The sequence below is a fragment of the Takifugu flavidus genome, chromosome 4, assembly GCF_003711565.1.
Source record: "Takifugu flavidus isolate HTHZ2018 chromosome 4, ASM371156v2, whole genome shotgun sequence".
Lineage (NCBI taxonomy): Eukaryota > Metazoa > Chordata > Actinopteri > Tetraodontiformes > Tetraodontidae > Takifugu > Takifugu flavidus.
Window position 1 is genome coordinate 15,941,719 of NC_079523.1, and position 18,399 is coordinate 15,960,117.

The window sequence follows — 18,399 nt, forward strand, 5'->3', positions numbered from 1 at the left end:
CCGGGGCCTTGCCACCGAGGAGTTTTTTGACTACCTCGGCAACTTCAGCCCCGGAGATATGAGAGCCTGTCCCCAGGTCCCCAGGCCCTGCTTCCTCACTGGAAGACGCGTTGGTGGGATTGAGGAGGTCTTCGAAGTATTTCTTCCACCGATCCACAACATCCCGATCTGAGGTCAGCAGCACATCATCGCCACTATACACAGTGTTGACAGTGCACTGCATCTCCTTCCTCAGACGCCGGATGGTGGTTCAGAACATATTCGAAGCTGTCCGGAAGTCATTCTCCATAGCCTCACCGAACTCTTCCCATGCCCGGGTCTTTGCCTCGGCAAATGCCGTAGCTGCACTCCATTTGGCCTGCCGGTACCTATCTGTTGCCTCAGGAGTCCCACAGGCCAGTAAGGCCCGATACGACTCCGTCTTCAGCCTGACGGCATCCCTTCCCCGGGACATGGTCAAAGCTCTCCCAGAGGTGTGAGTTGAAGCTTCTTCTGACAGGAGACTCTGCCAGGAGTTCCCAGCAGACCCTCACAATACATTTGGGTCTGCCAGGTCTGTCCGACATCCCCACTATCGGAGCCAACTCACCACCAGGTGGTGATCAGTTGACAGCTCTGCCCCTCTCTGTCCGGAACATGTGGCTGCAAATCCGATGACACAATCACAAAGTCGATCATCGATCTGCAGCCTAAGGTGTCCTGGTGCAAAGTGCACATGTGAACGCCTTTATGCCTGAACAAGGTGTTCGCTATGGACAATCTGAGAGAAGCACAGAAGTCCAACAACTAAACACCACTCGGGCTCAGATCAGAGAGCCATTCTTCCCAATCACACCTCTCCAGGTCTCACTGTCGCTGCCAACATGATCAATGAAGTCACCCAGGAGGATGAGGGAGCCACCAGAGGGAGCACTCTCCAGCACTCCCACTAAGGACTCCAAAAAGGGTGGATACACTGACCTGCTGTTTGGACCATAGGCCCAAACAACCGTCAGGATTGGTCCCCCCACCCAAAGGCGAAGTGAGGCTACCCTCTCATTCACTGGGGTAAACTCCAATATACAAGCACTGAGCTGGGGAGCAACAAGAATTGTCACCCCTGCCTGTCGCCTCTCACCATCGGCAACTCCAGAGTGGTAGAGAGTCCAACCCCTCTCGAGAAGACTGGTTCCAGAGCCCTTGCTGTGCATCGAGGCAAGGCCGACTATATTTAGTCGGAACTTCTCAACCCCGTGCACCAGCTCGGGCTCCTTTCCCACCAGAGAGGTGACATTCCATGTCCCCTAGAGCCAGTTTATCCGGATCAGACCGCCAAGGTCCCTGCCTTCGGCCGCTAACCAACACACAATGCACCCGACTCCCTTGGCCCCTCCTGCAGGTGGTGAGCCCACAGGAAGGGGTCCTATGTTACCCTTTTCGGGATGTGCCCGGCCGGACTCCATGGGCAGAGGTCTGGCAACCAGGCGCTCACCAACGTGCCCCACCCCCAGGCCTGGCTCCAGGAGGGGGCCCGGTGACCCGTATCCGTGCAATGGAAACTTAGGACCAATGTTTTTAACCTCGTCATAAGGGGATCTTGGGCTACGCTTTGTCTGGTCCCTCACCTAGGACCAAGTTATTAATTAATCCGAGACCAAAATATGGCTCCAGTTCATTTGAAAGCCTGACTCTTGGCATCGCCCATCTGAACTGGAAGGCAGAAAAGCCACTTCTGTTTGTAGTTGTATATCGGCCCCCTGCTGGGCCACATTCAGAGTTCCTGTCTGAGTTCTCTGATTTTTTTATCTGACTTGGTCCTGAGAACAGACAAAGTCATTATCATTGGAGACTTTAATATCCATGTAGACGTTGTAAATGACAGCTTTAGAAATGGCTTCATCTCATTACTTGAGTCAGTTGGTTTCCTCCAGCAGATTAACCAACCAACTCATAACTTCAACCACACCCTAGATTTAGTTCTGACTTATGGTGTTGAGGTAGAACATGTGTCAATGTTCCCTCAGAACCCACTCCTGTCAGACCATTCTTTGATCACTTTATGATTTATGATTAAGGATTCTTCTATCCTCAGAACAAAGTCTTACTATAGCAGATGTCGTTCAGATAATGCTGTAGCTAAGTTTAAGGAAGTGATCCCTGTGCTAATCCCAGGACCGCCGTGTGTTTCCCCAGGGGTAAATCATTATAATCTTAGCCCTGCTGAGGTTGACTCTATTGCGGAAGGTGCAGCAACCTCACTGAGAATCACGCTTGATTCTGTTGCCCCCCTGAAAAAGAAAATAGTAAATCAGAGGAGGTGTGCCCCCTGGTATAATTCACATATCAGGACCCTCAAGCAGAAAGTGCGAAGACTGGAAAGGAAGTGGCATTCTTGTAAAATAGACAGCTATCATGTAGCCTGGAAAGACTGTCTATTAGTTTATAAAAAGGCCCTCCGTAAGGCTAGAACAGCTTATTTTTCTTCTTTAATTGAGGAAAATAAGAGCAACCCCAGGTTTCTTTTCAGCACTGCGGCCAAATTAACTAAGAGTCACAGTGTTTTAGATCCGCGTATCCTTTCTTCCCTTAGTGGTGAAGACTTCATGAGCTTCTTCACTGATAACTGATAGCTATCAGAGAGAAAGCTAAATATGCACATGCAGCCAGAGTTCTGACAGGTACCTACCTCTTTGAAAAAGCTTATTGTTGTTAATTCTGTAGTTCCAGCTACTATCATAGATAGAAAAATTATCATACTTAGGGGGTCGTCTAATCGTTAGGTCACATCTTAGCTATGCTGTTATAGGCCAAGGCTGCCGGGGTCCGGAAACATGATCACCTGACAGGCCTCTGTCACCCAACTGGGTCATGGTTTCCCCTCCTCTCCTTTCCTCCTCCTCATCAAGCAGACTAGTTATGATGATTCCTGTGTAGTTTTTCTGCTTCTCCCCCCTCCCCTCTCTATTTATTTACAGGTATCGGCGCCTTCGGAGCTGCATGATGACATCCAGCCCCGCTGACCCATTGTATAGTGTATTTTTGTGTGTGTTTCTGTGCTCTGTGCCTCTCCGCTCCTCTCCTTCTCCTTCTCCTCCCCTCTCCCTCTCTTCTCCTCTTCCCCCTCCATCTCCTTCTCCTCTCCTTCTCCTCTGCTCTCCTCTCCTCTCTCTTTACCCAGCCGGCCATCAGCAGGAGGGTCCCCCTACATGAGCCTGGTCCTGCTCAAGGTTTCTTCCTGTTAAAGGGGAGTTTTTCCTTGCCACTGTTGCTTGTCTGGGGTTAGGCCCTGGGTTTCTGGAAAGCGCCTTGAAACAATTTTGATTGAATAAGACACTATATAAATAAAGATTGATTTGATTTGATTTAATTTGATTTGCCATGGTTGGCTCTACCAGGGGCATAAAGCCCCAGACAACGGAGGTCCTAGGATCAGTGGGACACGCAAACCCCTCCACCACGATAACGTGGTAGTCCAGGAGGGTTTCTGCCTGGTAGGATGCAAATCCCGGCTTGAATTCAACCCTCAAGGAATGGATTTGACCTCCTCTGATGGGCAAGTCCAATCCATGAAGGTTTTGCATCCTACCAGGGAGAAACCGCTTTCACCAAGGTAAATGGAACCCCAGGTGAAAGTATTTACCTGTAGGACAGAAAGTCTGGCTTGAATCCAGCCCTTGAGAACTGGATTTCCCCACCCCTGATCAACAGGTATTGCTGCCTTCATAAGCTTTATGCTGAACTACTGAAGTCCGACCCCGCTGACCCACCCAACCCGACTCTACCGGCAGCTTATTTTAATTAATATAATGTATTTCTATGTTTTACCTATTCTCTCCTCTATCTGTCCTCCCCTTCTCCTCTCTCTATGCTGCTATCAGCAGCAGGATGCCCCATATGAGCCTGGTCCTGCTCAACGTTTCTTCCTGTTAAAGGGGAGTTTTTCCTTGCCACTGTTGCTTGTTGTGGGTCAGGCCCTGGTATTCTGTAAAGCACCTAGAAACAACTCTGATTGTAACAGACGCTATATAAATAAAGATTGATTGATTGATTGATTGATTGATTGATTGATTGATTGATTGATTGATTGATTGATCGATCTCCATTGTTGATATGGTCCAAGCTAAGCATGTGTTTACTTTTTTAGAAATATTCCAAGTTTTGCCTTTGTTCTTGTCCAAATGTCCTGGTCACAGCTGCTGTTTAGGTGCTTGTACTTGGCTCAAATGGTATTCCTGCATCAGTCCTGGTCAACCACTGGGTCAACTAATGTTGCTGAGATTTCATTTGACAAATTGGGTCCTCTCCTTCCCAGAGCAAGTATTCAAGCATCAGGTCTTCCTCTTCCTCAACCTCTTTCTCTTTGGATTCCTCCTCTTATTGTCACTCTTCCTCGTCTTGTCATGACGTTGTGCTGACAGTGGTGCTATCTGCTCCTTGGGCAGAACATTGTCATGGCTGCGTAACACTTGTTTTTTCCGTTTATACAGTCAAATAAAAACTGTAAATGGCGTTGATATCATTTATAATCTCAAGGTTCAATAATGAGCTAAAATTGCTGAAACAGTCAGGATGTTTTTTTTTATTTTTCATTATTTTTCTGTCAGCCGTTTGTCTTCATTCTAAAATTAAATTCAAATACAAACAAAGTGTGTGTGTCTGTGTGTGTATGATTTATTTACTGTGTAATCAGGTTTGGCAGAGAGGTCTCAGCTCAAGCTTAGCGACAAGGTGTATTTATGGTGTGTGCATTTCTCAAAAGAGTATTTATAGCTCTGGTCCAATCTGCATTCAATCCAGCTGTTGAGACGAGATAGTAGTTTCAAACACAACCACACACCCACACACACGTACAGACTGGAACACATAAATGTAAAAAAAAAAAAGCACAGCATGCTACATCAGAATGAAATTTCTTTAGAGTATAGTGTATATAAATACTGTGTATTTAAACAAACTGTGTGCAGTTTTGGTGCAATTTTGCCTAATCAAAGCTTCTGGCCCACAGGCTCCTTACAAGTCAAGCTCCATCCTGTCTGGAGAACCTGATAGTATCCCAGTACATTATGAACCACCCGACTCTCAGAGTAAAGGTTTACTGCCGGTGTGCCCATGTGTACATTTCGATTTGTCCTCGGATGTGATGCTCACGCGCATCCTGATCGGGATCGGGATTTCAGGTAACGTATTGCGTCATTCCAGTATCCTCAATCGTTCGTTGGTTGCACTGTGCACGGTGTGTTGTATTCACTTTACTTAAAATTGAACACTTGGGACATTCTAGTCACCTGATAACAACAGTGAGAAATAACCCATTTTAAACAAATACAGGGCTCCGCCGCCGATTATTAGAATTAGCATGGCCTCACCATCTGTTTCACCCGGTGTCTTCGTATGTTCAGCGTGTGAAATGTTTAGTTACTCCTCTACCTCCTTTAGTAAAGGGAATAGGTGCAGAAAGTGTAGTTCATTAATGGCTCTGGAGGCGAGAATTAGTGAGCTTGAGACGCGGTTCCGCAGCTTGGAGTTAGCTGGAGTTGCGTCAGGTAGCCAGGAGAACTATCGGCCTCTATCCAACTTACCATTTTTAAGTAAAATTTTAGAAAAACTTGTTTTTAACCAAGTGAATGATTTTTTAAACTCAAACGACATTTTAGAGAGGCATCAGTCTGGTTTTAGGATGAACCACAGTACAGAGACAGTCCTTTTAAAGATTTTAAATGACATCAGGTGTAACCTAGATAACAAAAGCTCACGGTGTTGGTTCTTCTGGATCTGACCGCCGCCTTTGATACAGTAGACCACCATATTTTATTGAATAGACTGAAGAACCTGGTCGGCCTCTCTGGTACTGTTCTTACCTGGTTCACCTCCTACCTTACTGATCGAAGCTTCTTTGTAAGTATGGATACATGCTCCTCGAGAATCCATGAGACAAAATGTGGGGTTCCCCAAGGGTCAATCTTAGGTCCAACCCTTTTTAATCTTTACATGCTTCCTCTTGGGGACGTCATCAGGAGCCACGGCATCAGCTTCCACAGCTATGCTGACGATACGCAGCTGTACATCGCCGTGGCTCCTGATGACACAGGGCCAGTTGATGCCCTTTTTAACTGTATTCTAGGTATCCAGTCATGGATGGCAGAAAACTTCCTACAGCTCAACCAGGACAAAACAGAGGTCTTAGTCATTGGTCCTGAAGGTCAGAGAGAGAAACTTTTACCAAAATTAAAGGATTTCAAACCATCTCAATCTGTAAAAAATCTGGGTGTGATCTTTGACTCTGAGCTTAGTTTTATCCCACACATCAAAAACATAACAAAGGTAGGTTTTTACCACCTGAAGAATATAGCCAGAGTCCGCCCGTTTCTCTCTCAGGCCAGCACGGAGGTGCTGATGCACGCTTTTATCTCTTGTCGTCTAGATTATTGTAATGCCCTGCTCTCTGGTCTTCCCAAAAAGACCATCTCTGACCTACAATTATTACAAAACTCAGCTGCACAGGTGCTGACAAGGACCAGAGGGCGGGAGCACATCACACCGGTTTTAGAATCACTGCATTGGCTACCCGTGCGTTTCAGAATCGATTTTAAGGTTCTTTTATTAGTTTTTAAATGTCTTAATGGTCTTGGCCCGACTTATTTATCCGACCTGCTTTTATTCTATCAACCCTCGCGGACTCTGAGGTCCTCCGGCACCGGCCTTTTAACCATTCCACAAGTAAGCTCTAAAACGCACGGGGAAGCGGCCTTCAGTTATTATGGTCACCGATTGTGGAACAGCCTGCCGGAGAACCTCAGGGCCGCAGAGACTGTTGAGATTTTAAAAAAGAGGCTCAGGACACACCTTTTTAATCAGGCCTTTAATTGATATTTTGATTATTTTTTAATTTCTTTTATGTTCTCATGATTTTTTATGTCTTATCCTTATTTTACTTGATACTTTTACTGTTTTACTCCCTCAGTTCTTAGTTTCTCAGTTTTTAGCTTTTACACCTTTTATCCCATTTACTGTTTTAGTCCTTCAGTTTTTAGCTCCAGTGTTTCCTCATGGTGTTTCCTCATGGGGGCCTGCCAGGCTGGGAGATGTTTCCGGTCTACCGCTGGGGGTGCTGTCCCGTTGTGGACTCTGGCCTGGGTGGTTAGGGGGCTCTGTGCCTTGGTGTGGAGCCTCGGGTCTGTCCGGGTCAGGGTGGTCTTTGTGGCGGTACCACCTGTGGTCACGGACTGTGACCTCCCTCGGCCTGGTGGGCCTCCAAAGGTAGCGTCTCCTTCCCCTTAGGTCTCTATGCCCAGCCATGTCTCAGCTTGTCTCAGCTTGTTTGGGTGTGTGCGTGTTTGAGTGTGTGTATGCATGTGTGTGTGTGTATCTGTGTATGTGTCTTTTTTCTGGATTCTCTTGTTTCTCTTTGTTGTTTTTCTCCTTTGTGAGGCACTTTGTGCTACCCAGTGTATGAAAAGTGCCATATAAATAAAGATTGAATTGAATTGAATTGAATTGATGACACTCAGCTTTATTTATCCATGAAACCAGAGGAGACAGAGACGTTAGTGAAGCTCCAGACCTGTCTTAAAGACATAAAGTCTTGGATGTCTTCAAATTTCCTCCTCCTTAACCCAGGAAAAACTGACGTCACGGTGTTTGGTCCTGAACCTCTTAGGGATAGATTAGATCACATGATCACTCTAGATGGTATCTCATTAACATCTAGTCTCTCTGTGAGGAATCTAGGAGTAACTTTTGACCAACTCACAAATTAAATTAGTCTCTAGAAGTGCCTTTTTTCACCTGAGGAACATCACAAAAATTAGGAAGCTACTGACGCGGCATGATGCTGAAAAGTTAATTCATGCTTTTGTTACTTCCAGGCTGGACTATTGTAATTCTTTATTATCAGGGTGTCCAAACAACTCTTTAAGAAGCCTCCAGCTGATCCAAAATGCTGCAGCCAGAGTTCGGGGATTCTGGAAAGCGCCTTGAAACAATTTTGATTGTATAAGACGCTATATAAATAAAGATTGATTTGATTTGATTTGATTTGTGGGGTCGGCCTCAGTTCCTCCTCTGCCGTACCGCAGGAGAAGACTCCTCTCTCTCACAGAGGGCCTCCTCCTCCACAGCTACAGACACCTTTCCACAAGCCTCAACGATTGTAGTTCCAGTACAGTGCTCAGGATCCAGGCGTCAGCGAACGGTACCAGTCCATGGATCGATTGGTACCGGGCCGCACAAGAAATAATTAAATATTTTCATTTTATGTATTAGTGGAGTCTGAACGATCTTTTATTTTGAAAAACCTTTTGAGAAATGACAGGATTCTCTCGGTTACATCTTACGCATCAAAATTGAACCCACAGGTGAGCAAAATGAGTAAGAAACAGACGTCTTTGAAAAATTTCGTTGCGAAAAAGAAAAGGCCAAATGAAGAGATGGGAGAAGAGCCCACTTACAAGAAAAATAAAGCTTTTAACAGACCATATCAGTAGTTCTACTTTAAATATCGATTTATCCCGGTAGGTGATTCCCGCATACCAAGCCTGCTCTGCGTAATTTGCGGCGACTGGCTGGCTAATGAGGCAATGAAGCCTTGTGAAGCGGGATTTTCTGCAGTGACAGCAACTAAAACAAAACAATGGAGTAGACCGGGCGTAAGCAACACACTTCAGGTGTCATTGTCTCCCATCACTCCCAGATGGGACCATCTTGTTGCAGAGAAACAAGCTCAGGGTTCCCATTGATTTGTCGTTATGGTGCATTAAAATTTTCATGAAAATGAAATGTTGTGGACAAACGCATCCAACAGGCCAACCCCCCCTGGCCACAGTAAAATTGTCAAGCGCTGACCGGTCCACGGTGATAAAAAGGTTGGGGGCCACTGCTGTGAGGTACCTCTGCAAAAACTGTTGGCTGAAAGTGGCTGTTCTATTGGCCAGGGGGATGAGGCACTGCCCCCCCACCCCGTCATCTCTGAATGAAAACAGATTTGACTGTGGCACCCAGTGGTAGCTGTCCCAGAAAAAGTTAACCAGTTTTGCCTCGATCTGGCACAGCAGGCTTGATGATGGCTCCAAACAGTGCCACAGCAGCGTGGCTACCAGGTTGTTGACAACCAGCCTGCTTCCTCTATAGGACATTTCTGAATGCAGGCCTCTCCATTTCCTTAATTTTTCCTCAACCTTTTCAATAAAATTCTCCCAGTTCTTCCTAACCTTGCAGGTTAGACCTTGAAGAAGAACAGGGAGACCCTGATGCCACTCACTGCTAGTCAGGGCCTCACTCTTCCCCCAGTTCAACCTCGCAGCAGACAAAACATAAAATTTCTTAGTAATTTAAAATTGTATCAACATCTGTTTGGTCTTTTATTTAAAAAAAAAGCCACATCATCGGCATAGGCAGATAGAAAGACATTACTGTTCAAACCAGGTAAAAACAGGCCTTGAACACTCAAACATAATTCACTGAGGATAGGTTCCAGGGAGAGCACATAGAGCATCCCAGACAGAGCACAGCCCTGATGAACACCTCTATAGACTCTAAAAGGAGCACACAAGCTGCCATTAACCTTCAGCACACTCTCAATGTCACTGTACAGCACCTTGATCTCAGCTATCAGACCAGTGCTGAACCCAAACCTCTCCATAGTTTTCCACAGGGATCTGTGTTCAGCACGATCAAAAGCTGTTAGATCCATTATATTAAAGTTATCTCTTATTTGCTTTTACCTTGTTATATTCTTTATTCTTGTTATATTGTTTCTCATTACTTAATGTTTCTTATTATTTGTTAATACTTAATGTTCATGATGCTTGATGTGTGAACTCGAACTTCTCTGGTCAAGGGCGACAGAAATGCAGCTGCTGTGGGGAAGTGACATTGACTGGAGATAGAGCTGCAGGGCATGACCCAGGAGGTGTTCTTTTAATCTGTCTGATATGGAAGAATGTGCTGTTTGCGAGCTAAGCTAATCAAATCAGTGAAGACCTACGTATAATCTCACCATTATGATTTACAGTCTTTTGCTTTGTTTGGGACCTGCTATCTTGTGTTTTCCCCCTCCCTTTAGGCACATTTGAATTCTGTGTAACTAGGGACCTCCTAATTTCAATAAAAGAAGGATGGCGGAAGTTGTGCGTCAGAACGTGTTGGAGATCTGTAACTGAGCACATCTCTCCGTTCTCCTTGCAAGTAAAATTCAAAACTGTTGTCTTTGCCTCATTTGTTTTTGTTAATCTAAAGATAGAAGACTGACACACATCCCCGATAAACTGGAGACCTCCAAAACATCTCGAATGAGGCAGACATTGGCACACAGTACATCTGGTCCTGATGGGGAGATGTAAAATCACCACCCGAGAAGAAATAATCAATGGACCCACAACCCTGAAGTTTGTTGCTGAGTGTTTCTAGGGCCTTGATTAAAAGACACCTCCCCTGAACAACATGATCAACAGTAAAAGATGTTGGGTTAAAACACCTAGAGAAGAGGATCCCCACCCCTGCACTGAGGGCCGTGCTGTGGCTTAAAAAAACCTCTCCTCCTGTCTCCTCTGCTAATCAGCCTCATTAAGATCATCACTGTTAGTTTCCTGTAAAAACATAATATTGATATTTTTTAAATCCTTCTCAGGAAAATAATGCTCAATATTTACACCCATAATGTCCTTTGTTTCTTGTAAAAAGGTTTTAAACATTTTTGGACAGGAAAATTTGTCCTCCTGACTGCTTTGGTTCATCTGGTGAAGGCCACCGTCATCAGACACACAGCCCTCAGGGTCGCTGTTGTCGGATCCCTCAGGTCTTCTTCCCGTCTGTCTGCTTGTCGGCTCTTTTTAGCCTTGACAGGACCAGGCTTGTTGCTGCTGCGGAGCCTCGGTGGAGCTGGAGACCAACCAGCCTCCTGCTCCATCAGCTCCACAGCTTCACCTGCTCCACAACAGCCCCAGCTCCTCTTCCACAACCACCGTACCAATGTGTCTGACCAAAGATAATGGAAGTGTGTGTGACCTTCTGGAGATACCAAATAACCTTTTTAAAAGTTCTTCTGGGGGGGCATTAATAACCTTGTTGGTGGCAGAAGTCACCATATCATGATAAACCCTCTTCCCTTGTGGATAATGACATATTCAGAGAGTGCAAATTAAATGGGCCAATTTTCAAACTCATTACCAACTAAAGAGAATTTTGTTTGCCTTTTTTTGCATATGTTCCTGTTTTCTGTTAGAATTAGTTTCGAAGTTTGGAATGGTATAATCATTAGCAAGTGTAATAAAGATAAGCAGTCAGTTGATCCTTCCTTGACATGATTGTTGTTTAGATAGTTGTAATCAGGGAGGCAGTCAGGCTGAAAGTGTTAAACAAACATCGTAAAACTGGACAGCATAGTGGTGTTAATAAGTTTATCTGCAGGAAGAATGTGAACTTTGACAACTTTGACCTGGCTATCTGGGAAACAACAGAGAACAAGGATTGTGCCGGCATCCAATGGAACTGGAAGAAGAAGACGAGGTCAACCAATCAGAAGACATCCGGAGCTCTGTAATATTTGTATCTTGAATTGGTTCTATTTGCTATCTTGAATTGATTCCTGAGGTCATGGTGTTTGGTCCTGAAACTCTCAGGGATAGATTGGATCACATGATCACTCTAGATGGTATCTCATTAACATCTAGTCTCTCTGTGAGGAATCTTGATCAAAATCTCTCCTTCAACTCCCACATTAAAATAGTCTCTAGAAGTGCCTTTTTTCACCTGAGGAACATCACAAGGATTAGGAACCTACTGAAGCGGCATGATGCTGAAAAGTTAATTCATGCTTTTGTTACTTTCAGGCTGGACTATTGTAATTCTTTATTATCAGGGTATCCAAACAACTCTTTAAGAAGCCTCCAGTTGATCCAAAATGCTGCAGCCAGAGTTCTGACAGGTATTGACATAAGAGATCACATAACTCCCGTACTGGCGTCTCTTCATTGGCTGCCCATTAAATTTAGAATAATTTTTTAAAACCTCTCCTCTCCTTTACCTGTCCTCCCCCTTTCTCCTCTCTCTCTACCCAGCTGGCCATCAGCAGGAGGGTCCCCCTACATGAGCCTGGTCCTGCTCAAGGTTTCTTCCTGTTAAAGGGGAGTTTTTCCTTGCCACTGTTGTTTGTTTGGGGTCAGGCCCTGGGATTCTGTAAAGCGCCTAGAAACAATTTTGATTGTAAAAGATGCTATATAAATAAAGATTGATTTGATTTGATTCTATTTGCTATCTTGAACTGGTTCTATTTGCTAAATACATTTTGAAGTTGGCATTTTTCTTCTTGAAGTCTTCATTCAGAGAACACGCGGATCAGCAGTGACACACGTGAGAGTATTGCGATCCAACACAACTCAACACTAAAAGAGCCCAGAAAAAGAAGGAAACAAATTAGAGACAGCGAGAGAGACAGAAGGTGGCTAAAACTGTCTGCCTGCTTGTATGTTTTGACACAGTAAGCTTTTATGCAGGCATGTCTGCATTTGCAGGTATCTACACTGATGCTGTGTGTGCTGTTTGTGTATGCATTTGTGCCCATAGGCACACTTTCTTCAGACATCACATGCTGCCTGTGTCTGCACCTAATGTATGCTTTGAACATGGTGTTTTTATGGGTGAGTGCAATTCAGCTCAGCCCAAAGTCAAGCTGACAGACAGCTTCCCTCTGAGGAGCCCTTTAGTGTTTCTGATTGATCATCATAATGCCAAGGTACAGGCCCTGTCCTTGGTGCCTATGCTAATCCAACACTCTTGCATATTTATGAGCTCCTTGGGAATCAGCTAAATAAAGGATGAGGCCATTGGCGTGGAGCATTCCTCATGACTATGATTGATTAGATACAGCAAGGTTGTGTGTTTTCTCCAGATGCAGGAGTCACAAAATGGTCCGGTTCCCTTTGGATAGTGGCCCATTGTCCTGTAATGAATGTAATGCTTCCCCAAAAATCAGATCACATAAGAACAATTGTACCAAATGAAACTGGATTGTTGTCCTCAGTTCAAATTTTATATTCCCACTCCTGAACAACATCTTAGGTATGTTCTTGTAACCACTCAGTCAGTTCTCTCCATGTTTTACATGTTGCGTCTGTTAATTTAGTTTTATGAATTTCATGTTCCCTGTAGGGGCAAAAACATAATGCAGGTAAAGCAGAAGCAAGTCCTGACAACTACGATGGTTTGTCTGAGGAGCAGGAGTTTTCTGGATACAAGTGTCCATAAAGGGCACTTTTCCTAATTACTCTGCTGAGTTAATTTAATATGCTAAAGATTATGACTTACAGAGTGGAATGATGACACATTACAGTTCAAGTTTGACACTCTAGAGTGGGAAACAACATGTGGCTGATGTCCCTAATAGACACCATCAAATCCCTTGATTCCATTTTATTATCAGTAAACTCGCCACAGAGACTCCCTAGCTTTATTTTGCTTTTTAATCTGCAAAATGTACTTCTGTGTCATGAAACGATCACCTCAAAAGCCATCTGGCATTGCCTTTAAAAGGCAATTGGACAGCTCAGGCAATTGGACAGCCCAATTTAGTTGGTGGGTTAACCTGTAGGCAGATGTAGGCAGAACAAGACTGTTGGGCTCCTAATATATCTGTTATACACAAGAACAGTTTAATTTTCACAGAAATGTTTTATTGTGTTGAATTTAATTACTGAGCGTGTGTCTTCACTCTATTGAAAATATATCATAATTAAATGCCTTTAAAAGAAATGAGAGTGGATTCAATATTTTGGTCCCTTTATTCCATGTAACAACATGTTAAACAATTAAACAGATAAACAGATAAATTGGCGACTGAATCACACTTCTAATTCACAGCTTTGACACAAAAGGAACAATAATCAGCAAAATAACATTTATACCAAATAAATATACAAAAATATACAAAAAAGCAAAACAAAAACGACCATATATATATATATAAATATATATATATATAATCCAGATGAACATCCATGAAGCAAGCCAAGAACATTAACTTGTTTTAAAAATAGTCATAAAGATATCTGAGGCATAGTCTGTGTTTTTATTATATGTTATCGAAACATCTTTGTCTCAATAGGTCCAATTGTTGTGGTCTGGCCGCGAGCAATACTCCTGGCCACAGATCCACCATCATCCTGTTAAAATACACCATATCTTTGTAGTCCCACAGGCAAATTAAAAAAATAGCTTTATTTGTATATTATTTGCATTAGTGTTTAGATGAAGCCTTTTATTATTTTTAATCTCCATCTGATCACCCAAACCCCACATGTTCATAAGTAATGCATCAATATTAGCTCACAGTCTCTTGACTCAAATAAAAAAAGAACATAATTGTTTGAATTAAAAACCTGATTTAAAGGGACAGCAGGGAGTTTACATCCAATAGTCTGATTAAAAGCAGGAACGCTGTGGGTGAGATGCTTCACTGTAATGACCCTCTGTGCAGCACATTTTCCTGTGAGGGGTCCAGGTTTGTCAAACCTGGTCTTTCACCTGGTTTTTCTCCTGGTGGCTAAAGGCAAAGCTAATCTGAGTCTGTCATTCTGCATGAAATTTGATAAAGGTGCGATCCAACTGAAAAGACTCCCCTGCTACAGTATGTTGAAGTCCACCACAGGATCTGACTCGGGCTCAAGCATTATCTTTCTGAAACTGCATAGAACACTGATTTAAGCTACTCTTTGCTCCACCCATGCCAGACCATGGAGCTGGCAGTTCTGAGGGTCAACACTTGATTCTGTTTCTTCATTCAGCTTCAAATCAAAGCGGATGGCTTAACCATATGAATGATTTAATCAACGCTGACATCATAGATTTAATCCATTAACCTCTCTGGAACAAATTGCTTTATAGTTACCAGTTACATTTACCAAAATACATTGATTTGTCTATTACAAAAATAATGTCTAAATGGACATTTTTACATACAGACAACTTGGCGTCTGTTGTAAATGATAAAGAGCAGAATGCCTGTATACTCTGGTGATAGCTGAAATATTTCTGGTGGTTCGTGGTTGTTGTTTGTTTTCATATTTACACTCATTGTGGATGCACACTGAAAGCTTTACACAAGAAGGACTTGACATAAGTCAACTGATCACTGCGTCACCAGACCCCACTGTACACACAAAAGCAAGCTTTTTACTTTTATCTATGATTACGCTTTAAAATGACACAGTCGAGAAGCATCTGCTGTAAAGAAATGCAGTAGGTTCTGATAGGAAAGATAAAGCTCAAATCAGCTTATCTCAAAGGCATTGTCACTTGAGATCTGATAGGAAAGATAAAGCTCAAATCAGCTTATCTCAAAGGCATTGTCACTTGATGCTGCTCTGACCTGCCTGCTTATCTGCTGCTGCACCTCACTTTAAACACAAAGGCTACACACGTGAAGGCATTGGATCTGCTTTCTGCCTGCTTCATAATGTCTTACCTCTGCTTCTCCGGAGTGGTAGAAAATTTTTTTTAAAAACTTTGAATTGTATAATCTCCCCTACTGAGTACAGAACACAGCAGTGCCTAGAATGTGCTGTGAGTCAATATTTTTCTTTTACCAGTAGCAGCACTTTGTGAATAACATTAGCAACACCAATTATTTGGTGTTCCTCCAATATGGTAAATGTAATAATTACCCCCTTTCACATAGCTGCACTCAACAGGCCAAGGCTATCTCTAAATGGCTGCTTTGTGACTGTAGATTGATGTTTTGAAATATTCCAGTTGTGGGCCATTCACAAGAGGTGTTCACCTCCACTCATTACTTTTTTACTGCTTTTGCTATCACAGAACCACTCCCCCAAGTTACATTTCTAGGATGGTGAGAGAGACCTCAAATGTCCTAACCTGTAACAACTGTTTTAAAAGGTAGAAGCTAAGTTTTAGAAAAAAAATTTCTGGGGCCAGTCTTTGATTGGAGGTCACCGTGGAAATGCAGAGAGCTCTCCCAACAGAGCCATGAGGAATGCCTTACTTAAAGTTAAGTAAAATAAAGTTAAGTACGTATCTACCTGAATTACAACCACATATGAGAGTGAAGTCTAAAACTCTCAGTTAAGTGTGAAAGGTCCCTTCAGCATGCCCAGATTATATCCAGATTTCAGAGGGAGACAACATTCAAGGCAGAAAGCATATCCAGAAAGGTCACGGAACAATAGTCACATCATAGTCACAGAAGACCAAACAGAGATACAGCAGGAAAAAAGTGCCACAGTTCGAAACATTATCTTTTTTCTTTGTATTAGCAGGTAAAGTTCTCAGTCATTGAAACGGTGTTTTCTGTGTGTGTGTGTGTGTGTGTGTGTGTGTGTGTGTGTGTGTGTGGTGTGTGTGTGTGTGTGTGTGTGTGTGTGTGTGTGTGTGTGTGCGTGTGTGAAAAGTAAAATATGGTAGGCATGACCTCTGAGAACCAAGCGCACAGACTGCTGCAGCACATACAGGCACTAACAGAATCACTTAGCATATTGCGTCACAACTAACGGCGGCCCAACAACAGGGTTTAACTGCTCAGAAGGAATTGAGCTCCTCCAAAGCCACCTCATAGCAGAACTTGTACTGCTCCTGTGGAAGAAGAAGAGGAAGCAAAAGTAAGAAGGCAAACATCATTCCTTTACTGACATGATGAACCCCTCAAACTCTTGATATAATCTCTGTGTCTGATCTAGCAACACAGATAGGTTACATCTGTGCACTGTTTGTTCACCATCGCTGTCCTGTCAGGACATTTGGAGATGATTTTTCTTTTTCATTATGACAGTGATTATTTTATGTACTGCTCCCACTCCAATTAAATTACAGTAGTAGCATGATAACATTCTTAAAGTTGACGTTGATGTTGGCGCTCTGACCAAAGCATCCCTGTTTTACATCTATCCGTTTACAAAACTTGACAAAGATGAGCCTACAGGCTGTGCTTGAGTCTCACCACTGTCTCCACCATATTAGTCTTGTTATTTCTGAGGGTTTTGACGGTGTGGAAAACATCAATGATGTTCTGCTGCTTTATCATCTCACTGATGCTGCAGATGGCACAGAAAGTCCCAGAACGCCCTCCGCCGGTCCTGTGAAGAGAACAGTGCATCAACACATCACACAACATCAGAAAAATGGCAGGAGGAGAAGAAGCAAAGCTCTTCCAAATAAAAGTTGCTGGTTATGATTTTATTGTGTATATTTAATTTTGAGGTTGTGCTCAGTGATGGGTAGGGATTTTAATACTAACAGCGTCATCATGACGCCCACTTATCAGATTAGTATTAGTGTGGAAATTGCATCCAGATCGATTTTCTTTGTTGCACCATGGGTTTAAATAACCTGCAAGATGAAAGCATCCATTCAGATTACTTCATTTGTCTAGTTCTAGGAATGTTCCATCCATCCATCCTCTACCGCTTATCCGGGGTCGGGTTGCGGGGACAGCAGCTTAAGAAGAGAAGCCCAGACTTCCCTCTCCCCTGCTACCTCTTCCAGCTCATCCGGAGGGATCCCCAGGCGTTCCCAGGCCAGTCGAGAGACATAGTCTCTCCAAAGTGTCTTCCCGGGGGTCTCCTACCGGAGGGACATGCCCTGAACACCTCACCAGGTAGGCGTCCAGGGGGCATCCTAACTCGATGCCCAAGCCACCTCATCTGGCTCCTCTCAATGCGGAGGAGCAGCGGCTCTACTCCGAGCTCCTCCCGGATGGCAGAGCTTCTCACCCTATCTCTAAGGGAGAGCCCAGCCACCCTACGGAGGAAGCTCATTTCGGCTGCTTGTACCCGTGATCTTGTTCTTTCGGTCATTACCCAAAGCTCATGACCATAGGTGAGGGTAGGAACGAAGATCGACCGGTAAATCGAGAGCTTCGTTTTTTGGCTCAGCTCTCTCTTCACCACTACGGACTGGTGCAGACTCCGCATTACTGCGGACGCCGCACCGATCCGCCTGTTGACCTCCTGCTCCATTCTTCCCTCACTCGTGAACAAGACCCCGAAGTACTTGAACTCCTCCACTTGGGGCAGGATCTCATTCTTGACCCGGAGAAGGCACTCCACCTTTTTCCGGTTGATAACCATGGCCTCGGATTTGGAGGTGCTGATTTTCATCCCAGCCGCTTCACACGCGGCGGCGAACCGATCCAGTGATCATTGGAGATCACGGGCCGATGACGCCAACAGGACCACATCATATGCAAAAAGCAGAGACGCGATCCTGAGGTCACCAAACCGGATCCCCCTTAACACCATGACTGCACCGAGAAATTCTGTCCATAAAAATTATGAACAGAATCGGTGACAAAGGGCAGCCCTGGCGGAGACCAACCCTCACTGGAAACGAGTTCGACTTACTGCCAGCAATGCGGACCAAACTCTGACACCGATCGTACAGGGAGCGGACGGCCCGTTTACACACGTAATCATATAT

General features: G+C 44.1%; 1 protein-coding gene across 12 annotated transcripts in view; it reads right to left on the bottom strand.

Annotated features, from left to right (window-relative positions):
- Positions 1–13,732: 13,732 nt before the first annotated feature.
- ptprt (protein tyrosine phosphatase receptor type T) overlaps positions 13,733–18,399 on the bottom strand; it is a 131,513-nt gene continuing 126,846 nt past the window's right edge. For all 12 annotated transcript variants that reach the window (XM_057028858.1, XM_057028856.1, XM_057028855.1 and 9 more), the window contains 2 exons: positions 16,922–17,057; positions 13,733–16,557 (listed from right to left, as the gene is read on the bottom strand). In XM_057028858.1, the coding sequence (XP_056884838.1) occupies positions 16,504–16,557; positions 16,922–17,057 (190 nt within the window). In that variant the 3' untranslated portion in view covers positions 13,733–16,503. The remainder of the gene's footprint in view (positions 16,558–16,921; positions 17,058–18,399) is intronic.